At 41.6% G+C, this 14,538-nt stretch overlaps 1 protein-coding gene across 10 annotated transcripts in view; it reads left to right on the top strand.

Annotated features, from left to right (window-relative positions):
* The window catches only part of LOC118410835 (BMP-2-inducible protein kinase-like), a 38,400-nt gene that overhangs the window by 3,864 nt on the left and 19,998 nt on the right, over nt 1-14,538 (top strand). For 4 of the 10 annotated variants that reach the window (XR_004830610.1, XM_035812676.1, XM_035812671.1 and 1 more), the window contains exons 4-16: nt 253-392; nt 1,030-1,151; nt 1,716-1,930; nt 2,354-2,457; nt 2,940-3,019; nt 3,747-3,782; nt 4,306-4,451; nt 5,812-5,909; nt 8,247-8,813; nt 10,180-10,334; nt 10,977-11,107; nt 12,566-12,679; nt 14,265-14,423. Coding sequence is in view for 9 of the 10 variants with exons in the window: in XM_035812676.1 (XP_035668569.1) it covers nt 253-392; nt 1,030-1,151; nt 1,716-1,930; nt 2,354-2,457; nt 2,940-3,019; nt 3,747-3,782; nt 4,306-4,451; nt 5,812-5,909; nt 8,247-8,813; nt 10,180-10,334; nt 10,977-11,107; nt 12,566-12,679; nt 14,265-14,423 (2,067 nt within the window). In the remaining variant the exon portion in view is untranslated. Of the gene's footprint in view, nt 1-252; nt 393-1,029; nt 1,152-1,715; nt 1,931-2,353; nt 2,458-2,939; nt 3,020-3,746; nt 3,783-4,305; nt 4,452-4,942; nt 5,027-5,811; nt 5,910-8,246; nt 8,814-10,179; nt 10,335-10,976; nt 11,108-12,565; nt 12,680-14,264; nt 14,424-14,538 lie in introns of all 10 variants that reach the window. The other 6 variants (XM_035812672.1, XM_035812674.1, XM_035812678.1 and 3 more) reach the window with 6 other exon arrangements.

Here is a 14,538-nt window from a genome sequence, read left to right as displayed (position 1 = left end):
TTCTCTTAACTTGTTCTTGTTAACTTGGAACTAAATGTTCACTGTCGTGACAAGCGCGCATTAAAAAAGGCTGTGATTTATTTGTTATCAGTAATGATAAGTTCAAGTTATAGTTGTGACAGTGAAAACCGTGAACATAACAGTACATTGAAAAAATCAGGAATTACAGTAATGCACTGACCCTGTGCACTTGTGGAACCCTTCCCCATGTTGTATAATGTACTGACCCCTGCACCTGTGGAACCGTTCCAGCTGCTGTAATCAAGGAGATGAACGACCGCCTTCCCGCGGGCTTCACGGAGCCCGAGGTGCTGAAGATTTTCTGCGACATGTGCGAGGCCGTGTCTCGTCTCCACCACTGTCAGACTCCGCTCATTCACAGGGATCTCAAGGTAGATATGGCACTTGTTTGTTTGTTTGTTTGTTTATTTATTTTACCAGGGGCTTATCTTGGCGCTTTTCAATGTGCCCTGGGGGTAACCCCAGACATACTTGTACATACATGTACAGAGGAAGAGAGAAACATAGAAAGGCAGAGAGAGAGAGAGAGAGAGAGAGAGAGACAGAGATTGAGAGAGAGAGAGAGACAGAGACAGACAGAGACACAGAGAGAGAGACAGACAGAGAGAGACACAGAGAGAGAGACAGAGAGAGAGACACAGAGAGAGACACAGAGAGAGACACACAGAGAGACACACAGAGAGAGTGACACAGAGAGAGATACAGAGATACAGAGAGAGAGAGGTGAATGTTTGATTGTTGATTGTGTGTCCCCCAGGTTGAGAACACCTTGTGGCACGACAACGTGAACTACGTTCTGTTTGTTTGATTGGTACATCTGTGAATGATTGATTGTTGTCTTGTTTGTGTGTCCCCCAGGTTGAGAACATCTTGTGGCAAGACAACGGGAACTACGTTCTTTGTTTGATTGTTTATTGCTTGTTTGTCCCCCAGGTTGAGAACATCTTGTGGCAAGACAACGGGAACTACGTTCTTTGTTTGATTGTTTATTGCTTGTTTGTTCCCCAGGTTGAGAACATCTTGTGGCACGACAACGGGAACTACGTCCTGTGTGACTTCGGCAGCGCCACGGCCAAGTTCACCAACCCACAGGAAGTAGGAGTCGGCCCCGTGGAGGAGGAAATCAAAAAGTAAAAGTTTTGTTTGTCACTTTCATTTTGTACTTGTCAGGTGGACACAATTCCTCTTAATTCCTCTTTTGTGAAACTCAAGTTCTTACATGCATTTGTCTAGAAGTGTATTGGAGTATTGTCTTGCATTAGTATGTAAATTTTGTTGCATTGGTGACCTTCTGGTTAGGGAAGGAGACTAAGAATCCAGAAGTTCTGTGTTTGAATCCCTGACAGGCCCAAATGTTGTGTCCTTAGCATCCATCCTGAGGTAAAAAGGACTATCTGCAGTACAGTAGTACTACAATGAAAATGCACAATTTTTGCAGTGTCATGATTTTTTAATTAGATTGACAAGTCAATGAAGGTTAGACATCCAGGAAATAAGATGCCGAAGATAACAGTTACTCAAGCAACTTGATAGATTTTGGCCAGGCATTTCAGATACTATCCATCACGGACAAATGATTGTAGATGCTACCTGAAACTCCAAAATTTATACAGTTGCTTGAGTACCTGTTACTTTATGATGTAAAATTGTTAATATTTCAACATTTACATTGCTTATTTTGCCCCTGATTGTAGATACACGACCCTGTCGTACCGAGCCCCTGAGATGGTGGACCTCTACAGTAACAAGACCATCACCACCAAGGCGGACATCTGGGCGCTTGGCTGCCTCCTGTACAAACTCTGCTTCTTCTCTCTACCCTTCGGCGAGAGCAGCATCGCGATCCAGGACGGGCACTTCACCATCCCGGACGGGTCCAAGTATTCCAAGGAGCTACACAGTCTCATACGTAAGTGCTGAACCTCCATGTAAAGCAAGGGTATTTTGTATGTGTGTGTGTGCGTGCGCGCGCGTGTGTGTGTGTGTGTCGGTGTGTGTGTGTGTGTGTTTGTCTGTGTCACCATCCCTGATGGATCCAAGTATTCCAAGGAGCCACACACTCTCATAGGTAAGTGGTGAACGTCTTGATTTTTACCTCCATGTAAAGCAGAGGTATTGCTTTGTGTGTATGTCTGTCTGTCTGTCTGTCTGTGTGTTTCTTTCCAGACATTTGTTGTTAGCATGTTTTAAGGAGATCTGCATGGACTGTGATTATACTATGTACATGTTATGGGGATGTCTGCACTGGTTTAGTATCTTTAGCCCTGTGTGCGTTTATGATTACCTTATCAAGAAGCTTTCCATGACATTTTATACATGTCTTTCCATGCAGGCTATATGTTGGAGGTGGACCCTGACATTCGTCCCAACATCTGGCAGGTCTCGTATGTAGCATTCAAACTGTCTGGCAAGAGCTGCCCCATCCAAAACCTCAGGGTAGGTCTGTCCTATGTTCTGTCTACAGTACGGCATTGTCATTGTATTTATTGGACAATTTGTTGATAATATTAACAGTAATTGTGTTACATCAATATATATGCATTTGGACCAAATACACACCCTTTTCATTGTTGAACCATCAGAAAACCTGCCTTTGGATTGGCCTCTTATAATGACATGACCTCTTATTGGATTGGCCTCTTATAGTGCCGGTGCCAGTTCAAAAACTAAAACCGGCACTATTTGGCACAAAAAAAACAAACATGTAAATCATTTGCAAAAAGTTTGCAATTTCCTAGAGTTGGCTATACCATATTTATGACTTACAAAGACCTGTGTACTTTGCAGAACATGTTTTTGACAGGTACAGATCTGGATCATTATCGTACACAAACACAAGCCTTTGAATTAGTATTTATCATATTTGACATACACATTTTACGTACACTTACATGTACAATACCCTGATCTGTCCCTAGAATGCACCAACCCCCAGTAAGCTGCCCATTCCCATGACAGAGAGTGAACATAAGGCCAAGCAGAAGGCGAACAGGACAAGGTAAGGGAACTGTGCTAACAGGATTTACATTTGAGTGACCTTAACATATGATCCTTACAAGTTAGTGGTTCAACCAGTTTTTCTAGTTAGCTATACTTGTATTGAATTGCTCTGCTAGTTTATTCTAGTTATGCTGAAGAAGAGTGATGGATGTCTCTCGAAACATCTGGAAGTAAATATCTGTTTTTATCCAGTTATAGAGATTGAATAGTATTTGGATATTGTTTACCTGGATGTCTAAACTTCATAAATGTATCAGGACAAGGTAAGAGCTTCTCTCCACAAAACAGCTGCACTCTGTGGCAATAGTAATTTCTTCCATCCCATGTCAAATAAATGTGTTGCCTTATAACCAACAATAACACATTGTAACAATTCTTTTGTCTATTGCATTGTATCAATGCCATTTGTAATCAATCCTCTTTCACCAACATTGACTTGTTAATGGTCATTCCTATGATGACCAAAGGAAGTTGTGCATTAATACATGCTGCGATGATGCATGTCAACGTTCTAATGTGTTCTTATTCTTCTCTCTCATCATTCATAACTGTGATATTTCCTCCATGTACTTCTTTGTGTCATACAATCCTTCCTAACTTCTTGTGATGACATTTCTACTGGAATGAGTCCACTCTACCATGTACTAAATCCTTCTGCTTGCTCCCCTTCTGCGTACCATGTGCCACTAACCCGCTTGTTCTGTTTTGGTGCTACTTGTCGTCAGGCGCTTACCACCCAAAACAGCAGACGGCACTGCAAGGTAATGCCTTAAGCCAACTGCATGGCTAAGCTTTAACCCATTCTGCTAATTATAAGTATCTACTCTCATAATTCCTGTTCAAACTTGTCTGTATATTCAAGTCGGTATGAGTTGCGTATCAACATTTTTAGTTTAGGTAAAAGAAACATTTTTTTCTTCTTTTTTTTTACCTACCAATGTGTAGCCTGGTTATCAAACAGGAAAGATAAATATGACCAAACAAATGTTAATATGTAACTCATATGTACTTAAATACAATCACAAAACTGGTACAATGTTTGAGTCTTTTGCCACAATTAATCAACAAACTGAAATTGTTTGGGTACTGAACATTCATTTTGTGTATTTGTAACTTGTATAGATTAAAGAGGCTGTCTTCTGGGTTGTGGTGAGATCTTCTTCCATACTACCTAGCCTCTCGGCGGAGATTAACAGCAGATGATCTTAATAGCAAAGAGGATACATATAATGTGTATCAGAATTTGAACCTTACTTAGTTTCTCCTCTGTCATGTACTTTACAGAGCCACCCCACAGGCGACGCCACATGGAACCTCCATCACCCCGCGGGAGAGACCGCGGGGAGGGGGGATGACCAACCTGTCCCTCCCCATCGAGACCAGCATCACCCCGCGTAAGAGGCCGACGCCGAGTGCCACGCCTACTGCCGGTAAGTCACATTTCATCCGTTAATAGTTTCATCAGGTTGGTACGTCACTGAATAAAGAGGCTTTTTTACACAACCAATGCTTTATTGTCAATTCAACGTTAATTGACAACTGTTATGGATGTTTTACACCTTTGCGTTTGGGACCGCATTGTAAATATTTTGCATAAAGCTTCCTGTACATATGTAAATACTTTATGTTTTGTGACCGCATCTGAACACCACACCACATCGACACCTGTCATGCAGTACAATGTGCACCAGTCAGAATTGCCCGGAAGAAGGTCACAGACGGTCACCGAAACGTTGGTGAGAATAAAGCATTGGTTGTGAAAAAAAGAGTCTCTTTATCAAGTTACGTTGCATGTCGGCTCACAAATTGGACAGTGTTCCCTTATCCCTCACGACCTCCCTCATTGGTCCCTCACTGCTACCCCCCTATGCCCCTCATTCGTTGTTGCCACTTCTTGAGAGTGGTTGAGTGATGGGGGGAGGGGGGATGACCAACCTGTCCCTCCCCATCGAGACGAGCATCACCCCGCGTAAGAGGCCGACGCCCAGCGCCACTCCTACTGCTGGTAATGCAGACAGTCTTATTTCATGGCAGTTGCATATTGAAGCGCATCTATAATCCAAATTGTCCAGTGTCAAAGGCAATGTAGCCGACATGCACACTACCATAAATGGTCGCAGTCCTTAGGACGGTACATGAAGCGTTGTCATTGTGCTAATGTCAAAAAGAGAGCCAGGGGAATTTTCCTGGTACAATGAACCTGTAAACACTGTACATAGCGTCTTTTTTCTCTGTCACGACCAGTGGAAGACAAGCTCTTCAGTGAGCTAAAACTGGATCGAGATCACTATCCTTTCCTTTAAGGAAACTTGCTGCCCTATATGCCACTAGGAAGTACTGACCTATATACAAAGTCATGCGTAAGGCCACAGCAAGTAAATTTTATGGATGACATCGGCGCGCACATTAATTTTCGCCTGATTTCAGAAAAAAAACAAGAATTTTTTTCTTCTGCAGGGATGGTCAATATGACGATAAAGTACCAAAATGAGCAAGTATGTTGTATTGTAGCCTAATAATTGTACTTGTAGAAGTGGCATTTGCGAGGTACCCAGGGCTGTAGTTGTAGAAATGAAACTTATTGGATAGTTGTAAAAGTGACACCAATATGGAAGCCATGAGTGTGCTTACCGACTTTGTTGGTGATGCCAGTCTACCACACTAGTGTCACTTTTACCGCACCAGTACATGTCTTGAATACAGGAATGAATGCACTATTTTTGCAGTCTGCTGAGGATGTCATCTATAAAATTTACTTGCTGTGGCCTAATGTGTCTGTTTGTGTTTCAGAGATAGGCATCACGCTGCAGCCCCCCACCCCCACCACATCCGCCCAGCAGGCTGCCGCTAGCCAGGCACAAGCCGCTCAGCAGAGTCAACCACCACAGGTCGGTAGATCAGTAGCACCAGTTGGGCTTCAAGTTAGATATCAGTGCAAATGTTTTGAGGGCAAAGGAGCAGGTGGTTTATGTGGCAAAAAAGATTCAGGACAAAAAAATGAAAATTTGCCAAAAATTTAATTTCACAGTAGCAGGAAAAGGACTGTTCGCGGTAGCAGCATGCACTGCAGTCTCTTACTGTCATGGAAAAATTATTGCGTTGGTTTTAAGTTCGCAGTAAATTGGCAACTCAAAAACCACTCAGCAGAGTCAAGCACCACAGGTCGGTAGATCAGTAGCACCAGTTCGGCTACAAATTAGACAATCATTTATGTTCCTAAGGCCATGCTGTTTTCATAACATGGATGACATCCTCTTGGCATCTTGCAAAACGTAGTTGAGCGGACAAGGAGAAAATTTGGGCAAAAAGGAATACTTTCCAGTAGTTTCAGTTGTTATGAAATCTGAGTGGTCAGGAATGTTGTCTGTAGATCCGTAGCACCATTTGGGCTACAAATTAGACAATTATTTAACCCTTTGCTGACGTCACACTTCCGTTCCGGATATGTGACTTAGGCACGATCTACACACAGTTTTTCCCGATATCGGCGAGCCTACAACCTCTCGCCGACAGCTTTTTTTCATCGTCTAGATGGAACTACTATATCGCCATTACGATATCGGGAAAATTTCTCCCGAAAGGTCCGGACCATTCGTACGATACCTTACCGATAGCTTAGTAGGGGTCCCCGACAGCTTCCCGACTTCGGGAAGGCTCATTAGCATAGAATGCCATTTGGAAAATTGCGCTATATGTTTATGACTGCAAGCGCCATGGGTGTCCGGCCCCCTATGTTCTAGATCCCTCCCGACATCTCCACAGATATCGGTAAAAACTGTGTGTAGATTGGGCCTTAGGCTCTGGGTCATTTCAACTTGATAATAAGGATCAGAGGACTGATTGAAAGCTTGTTGGTAAGCGCTTTATTTTGTGTACGTATATAAAGTCTTAAAATTGTAACATAAAATCATTTATGTTCCTAAGGCCATGCTGATGTCATTGCACAGATAACATCCTCGTGGTATCACAATCGAGAAAATTCTACAGTAACTAGAAGAAAATTTGGGCAAAAAGGAATAGTTTCATTTGTTATGAAATCAAAGTTGTCAGGATTGTCGAATGTTCAGGTGGTTAATGTTACATAAAATTAAAGAATTGAAAAAAATTCAGGACACTAAACAATGAAAATTTGCCCAAATGTCCCACTTGCATTTGAATTAAAATAGTTTATTTAGACCCTACACTGTGCAAGCTTCCTAACTCTTCTTCTACATGTATTCTGCATAATAACAGTAACAATGTCTACCAGTACTTACATTAATACATGTAGATGTGTATGTGAAAGCATTCTAATGCATTGTTACATGTCTGCATGCATTGCTCAACTATAATTGCAGGACTTACATTTTGTACATTGCATTCTGTGCTTGTTTCTTCTCAGTGTGCCATCCCCAACTTGCTTCACTCAAAATGATCCTTAAAACTCATGACGGTGGAATTTATTCTCTTATTCACTAGAAGAGATTTCTTTCCCATTATAAAACTCAAATCCTTATTGGCTGATTTTTAATTGTAGCTCGTTTGAAGGTCACTAACTCAAGGTAATTCTGATTGATAAATTCTTCACCATACACAATACAGTATTCCAGTGTGGTGGATCTAAGCCCTGTCAGCTGATTTTCGTATTTGCTTTGTTCCCAAAATGGGGAAGAAAATCTTGAAAATTTCACTGACATTTGGGACCATCTGAGTGAGGAATGCCTCCTTCTACAGTACAGCTGGGTTGTCTCCAGGTCCCATCTCTCTGCCCCAGGACAGAAATTTGCTTGTTTGGAAGGAAAAAAATTCACTCTGTTTGTGAAGTGAAAAAGCTGAACTTGACATTGAACTTCATGAACTTCATAAAATTGATGAAAATGTGTGTTTTGTATGTACCTTAAAATTGCAGATTGAGTAATCAATCAATCAATCAATCAATCAATCAATCAATCATTCACAGGCATCATAGTCTGATGCATAGCAGGTACAGACATTGACAGTTTATTCCGAATGTTGGTCTGTCCTGGGCCTACTCCCTCCAGTTGGTTCTGGAGCCCCCCAGCCCTTTAAATTTGAGTGTGTTGAAGATCTGATCTTCTCATCTCCCTCTAGAAACAACATTGGGCTCTTTTTGAAGCTGGAGACAGCCCTGGCTCTATAGTCATAACCTCTAACAAGGATTGTGACTAACACCTTGTCTGTTCTCTGTCCCCCTCTGCTCTCTCTAACCGCATGCCACCCGGCAGACAAGTCAGGCCAGCACTAAGGCCGACGACGCCCAGCAACCCGCACCCCCTTCCGCAGGGGCCACCGAAGACCCCGCCCTGGTGTCCCTAGAACCCCTTGTGCAAGTCGAGGAGCCCCCGCTCTTAGTCGATGAACCCCTGGTCAATCTCGGCGAGTCCCTTGTTCAAATTGACGAGCCCCTCGTTCAGATTGACGAACCCCTAATGGAGGTCAATGACCTGGTACAGCTCGAGCCAGATCTGGGGTTGGTCGACAAACCTGTTGCTAAAAAGGAACAGCCCATAGTTAAACATGAAGACCCCCTGGTGGCCTCCCTTGAGAAAGAGTTAGGATTGGTTGACAAACCTGCCGCTAAAACGGAGAAACCATTGGCTAAGAAGAAACCTGACGACCAACTGGCATGTCTTGAGAAAAATTTGGCTTTGATCGACAAACATGTCGCGAAAAAGGAAAAACCAGTAGCAAAGAAAAAACGTGAAGATCCCCTTGCCGCTCTCGATCCCCTTTATGCCAAGGATAAAGAAGAAGATAAAACTGACAAAGGAAAGGAAAAACAAAAAGAAGAGGTGGGTGTCAAGGTGGTAGAATGCACGTGTCAACAATAGCTGCAGTTTGATGTACATGTAACAGTTTTGTTTCTCTTGTTACTCTGTGTGGTGTCTTTTCCTTTACAGCACTGTTGTTCCTGTATAAAAGTCATTTTTGTTTTCCCTAAGTTATTGTGTCTTTTGTTATTGTGTCTATTGTTATTAAAGAGTTAAGAGTAATATGTTATATTCAAATGATTTGTCTTAAAGATGGTGGTATATTGTACATTTGCATGAATGTCATTTTTAAGAGTGTGGTACATTATACTTGAAGCAAGGTTTGATTGATATTACTTGTATACTAGTAGACGACTTGCACACTTCCCATAATTCACAGTGCCAGGGATATGGATGTAGTGACCCGTGAGGTCATCGGGGGAAACCAACTAACAGCTACAGTGGTTACGTGCTGGCTACTTTATACTTCTGGGCGCAAAACTTGTAAAATTCTCAGCTCTAATAATAGTAGTACTGTATTTGTCGTACAACTCATTAGTTTATATGCTTTGCCGCCGTCGTACTAAAGTTTTCAGCTGGTTTCACCCTGGTTTCGCATCCTGGACAATGGTGGTAACATCCATATCCGTAACCCTGGCGCTGTTAATTTTTAAAACCAGGGTGAAACCAGCTAAAACCTTTAGTACAACGGCGGCAAAGCATATAAACTAATGAGTTGTACTACTATGTTTTATATCAAATTTTACAAGTTTTGTGGCCAGAAGTATAAAGTAGCCAGCACTAACCACTGTAGCTGTTAGTTGGTTTCCCCTAATGACCTCACGGGTCACTACATAAGTATCCCTGGCACTGTGAATTATGGGAAGTGTGCAAGTCGTCTATACAATATCCTACCTGGTACTGAAAACTTAAACACGAACATATGTATGACAAATGGCCAGACAATTCCTTGTTAGACATGTTGAAAGGGTCAGTGAGCAATCTCATCAGCTTGGTACTGTAAATGCATTTAATTTTGTGGCCATTTACCTTCGGGGTAGTGGGAAATTAGAGTGTTCGCAGTGGTTTAAAGTTCGCTGTAGCGCCATAGACTGCAGTAACATACTGTAATGGAAAAGATGTTCGCGGTGGTTTTAAGTTTGCAGTGAAGTGGTCACCGCGAAAATCGCAAACATAAAACCACCGCGAAAATCGCAAACATAAAACCACCGCAAACATTTCTGCATTTACAGTGAAAGACTGTACAATGTATAACAAAGTTCTTCTACTTTATTTACAGGTACATTCATGTATTTACAAGAAATTTTACTAAAAGCCCGTATTTAAGAAGTTGTCTAGATGATACAGGAACAAGAAAGTGGGTACGATTAAGTTGTGTGTTTTACAGGCCCGTAAGGATCTGTTCCCCGACACCGGCGCCTTTAAGGTTCCTGAAGCCCCGGGAGCGAAGGCACCTGCCCCGGCCCCGCCCGCTATCGACACGACGCTGGTGTCCATAGGTTCCCCCTCTTCATCTCCGCAGCAGAAGTCCAGCCACAGGAGGTTTGTTTGTTTGTTTTGCACAATAAACACATTCATGCTCCACTGTGTTCCATTGTCGTCATGCTGTGGACAAAAAAAAAATACAGTTACTTCATCTCTGCAGCAAATATCCAGCCACAGGAGGTTTGTTTGTTTGTTTGTTTTCCACACCCGGTAAACATGCGCATGCGCTATTACTGTAAATGTATTATTTTAAGGTTGCGGGGATTATGTGTACTTTGACTTCATTCAAATTGTGACATTGTACATTATACAATTCAATGCACGGCTTCTGCTGTCCATTCAGAAGGTTAACCATGTGGTCCCATCTGGTGTGTAACTTTCAACTCAGGGTGCTAGCCAGCATCCGTTCTTCCGTCCTTTGAAGGAATTTTGCCCAATCCATCCTCTGAGCTGAAACCCTTTTCACCAAAACGGATGTAATAGAACCAAGCTGAGTCTACCAGCAAAATTGCAGTATGCAGGAGAGAGCATTTCAGTGGGATTTCAAAATTTTGGAATGGTGGAGCATGCTCTGGACCCCCTAGGATCGTCACGGCCCTTCGGGGTAGGCCAAGATTTCTTTTTAAAACCCATGGGATGGAAAAAAATTTCAGGTTGGCTAGAACACTGTTTCAACTGCTGAATTTTTTATTCACTTAGGAATGTGAGCGACACCTCAGCGATCAGTGTGGGCTCCAAGGATGACCCGTTTAAGATATTCCTGGAAGACTCCAACACCCTGAACCCAGAGGCTGGGGTAGATGCAGAAAAACTAAGGTCCAAATCAGCAGGTACGTATCAAGATATGCATCTGTAGTTGTACACAAAAGACTAATGTTTGGGGAGAGCTAAACACAGTTATTGAAAAGAGTAGGGGACCTTCCCGGTGTGAGTGGATCAAACCTTACAGTCGGTATATAATAGGCTACAAAATCTTCAGCAAGTTGAAGTTGGTAGCCTCAAACGAAAGAATAAGATGAAGAGGAGGCCTACGGAATAAAATGTTATGTTTCTTGTTTCCCAACCTACCATAGAAAAAACTGCCGACTTTTTTTTTTATGGGCAGTGGAGTTACACATAGTTTTAGTTTAGCCTGCTTGTTTTATCTGATGGAGGAAAAATATATTAAACAAACTTGTAACGATTATGCACAAAATTAAAGTTTGACATATATAAGTGTCCTCATGTAGAGTTTTGGCCAAAGTCTTTTACAAAAATTTGAATAAAAAAAATATCCCTACCTACAAAAAATGTACCTACCCTTTTTTTTTCATGACTGAAACAGGAAACACAACATTTTTTTCCTTAGGCCTAGCCAGTATACGTGTACTTAGTCTAATTATCAGTACCTGTCAGTCAATCTTACTCGTTTAGTTAATTTTGTGTGCAGTCCATTATCGATTTCTCACATCTCATTTTCACATGTTCTTTGATGGCATTCTTGCCCAATAACTGTCTGAGCAAAAGTTCTACAATGTACCATATCAAAACTGCAACTTTTGATTCACTTTTTAAAGAGAAAGTGGTAAGGTTAGTTATTGTTACAGCTTTTGTGATTGGGCAAGAATGGATGAATAATTTTTCTCATCTCTAGCATTTTTCATTACATTATTTTTATATTCCTAACCAGTTCACCTTTTGTTTTCACAATTGTATGTACTGTACCAGTGTTTTTCTCAGCCATAGTAGCTTTACCTTATTGTAATCATTTTCATAAGTTAGTCTAAAAGCTTTTGTCAGTTTTGTCTGTCAAGATGACCGAATAGTTTATGTCTGTTGGTAGCACCAAGAGTCTGTCAAAATTTGATGGAATAGTTGGGTAGCTGCGAACACCCTGGAGTGTACATGTATGCAGTGCTCGAAATATCCACTTGCACACTTGCAAACGCAACCACATTTTGCTTGGTGCAAACCCAGGTAGCGCAGGGCGCAACCTGAAATTTTGCAGTTTGAACACTGCTTTTCCCCGTACTTCCGTGCAAAAGCTTTTGTATTTATTTCTTGATGAGATGAAACAAAAGTAGTTAGATTTACTGGAAGGAAAGATAATGGATAAGTAGCTGATTTGCAGAAAGTAATAATATAACTTGGAAGTGAGGCCACCTGAAATGTTGATCACGCAACCTGGCTTTTGACTCAGGTTGGGCAACCTGGCTGAAAAAAGTATTTTGATCACTGCATAATTATGTATTTCTGTTGTTGTGCCATGACTGTGTTACCATTTCCATTGTCATGTGTATGTATAATAGGATCGTCTCCCGTGAACACTCCACCGACAAGCCCCAAGTTCTGGGTTCTGCCGCGAACGCGGAACCCGTTTTGTGTCGTAGTTCGAACGTCCTTCCCTCGTTCTGTCAAGAAGAGTGAGCGCCATCATTTCTGTGTTGCACCCCGAAGCATGGCAAAATTTCTCCAAAGCTTTTCTAACGGGTGTTTTGGGAATCTTGGAAAGTGTACTATTATATACTGTAATTCCTGATTTTTTCACTGTAATGTTATGTTCACGGTTTTCACGGTGACGACTGTAACGTGAACTAATCATTACTGATAAAAAATAATTCACAGACTTTTTTCATGCGCACTTGCCTCGACAGTGAACATTTAGTTCCGAGAACAAGTTCAATTTTCTCAGACCGTGAAAATTTGGTACCGTGAAGATAAAGTGAATTACACTTTACAGTAGTAAAATGTGGAAAAATAGCCCTGTGGGTTTCTGTATTAATGGCTAAAGTGGGCTACTTTTGGGCATTGCTGAAGATTTAACTAACTTGTGAAATTACAATCAAGTTTTGTCCATGTGTACGATGCAGTTGCCTTATGTTCAAGTTCTCTTTCCAGCTTATCATCATTCGTGTACTAACTCTGGTGGCATGAGGTTCATCTTATGTTAACGTTACTGTTCTATCTTCACCCTTACTTAGGGTTAAGATTTAAAGAAACCTTACACATAAACTTCTTAAAGAACAAGCTGACATGTTCAGGGCTTGAAATACTTTTTATGCATACTGTAAATGCATTTAAGTTCGCGGAGATTTAATCTTGCGGTAGCGGGCTTTTCGCAGTGGTTTTAATTTCGCGGTAGCACCATACACAGTAGTCTCTTACTGTTATGGAAAAATGTTCGCTGTGGTTTAAAATTTGTGGTGAAGCGGCCGCCGCGAAAGCTGCGAACATTAATCCACCGTGAAAGTTTCTGCAATTACAGTACCTGCACTGATACAGGTAACATTTCAAAAGTACCTACACCACTCAGAATTTAAAAAGCATGCATCATACTAAAAATTGTTCAGAAACTATAATTGCTATTGTTTCTTTTATACTTCATATGTGGTGCCAGTCAATGAAGCTAGTAAAAATCCACATACACCTACATCATAGTACATTTATGATAAAAACCCAGGGTATAGACCTATGCAGGTTGACATAAAAAATGCCTGTACAGCTCTAATTTTACCGGCACTAACCTGCATATGCCGGTGGTATTTCGAGCCCTGACTTCTATGTGTAAGATTTACCTTATCCTCATACTAATCCACTTTTGCAGGATACTAACTGGATCAAATGCATGATGGCTTGACTTACCATCTCTCTCTTTTATCATACTTTCCCTAAGGAACAGCTTTCAGGTGCCTTGGTGTACAGAGCTTTATACCCGGTATATGACAAGGAAAAACAGCATTATGATACAATTTTAAACTTTATAACCATACACGCTTACCAACAAGCTTTTGATCAGTCCTCTGATGCATTTGAAGTTGTAATGACCCAAGTTATAAGGGTCAGAGGACTGATTGAAAGCTTGTTGGAAAGCGCTTTATTTCTGTGTACGGTTATAAAGTTTAAAATTGTATCATAATGTCGATTACCGTCACTTACATTCGACAAAAAAATGCATTCTTTGACCTTCCACCTTTTGTCCTTTAACCTTTAACCTGTGACCCTTTACAGGAACGACCCCGACCCACACCCCCCCGAGCAGCCCGAAGTTGGAGCTGTCCAGTTGGAACCCGTTCCTGGAGTCCGGCAGTGGTAACACGAGTAGCACCTCGGAGGACAAGTTACTGCAGGAGTTCGACATGCTGGGCAAGAGGGCCAAGTCTGAGACTAGTAAGGACTTCAACATTTCTTACTTAAAATGTTTCCTAAGGATGTGGGTACATACAAATGTAAGTAGTACCTCAGAGTCAGAAGACAAGTTACTGCAGGAGTTCGACTTTGCTGG

The sequence above is a fragment of the Branchiostoma floridae genome, chromosome 3 (assembly GCF_000003815.2).
Source record: "Branchiostoma floridae strain S238N-H82 chromosome 3, Bfl_VNyyK, whole genome shotgun sequence".
Lineage (NCBI taxonomy): Eukaryota > Metazoa > Chordata > Leptocardii > Amphioxiformes > Branchiostomatidae > Branchiostoma > Branchiostoma floridae.
The sequence above is the reverse complement of the archived record's forward strand: the minus strand, read 5'-3'. Positions and strand labels throughout refer to the sequence as shown.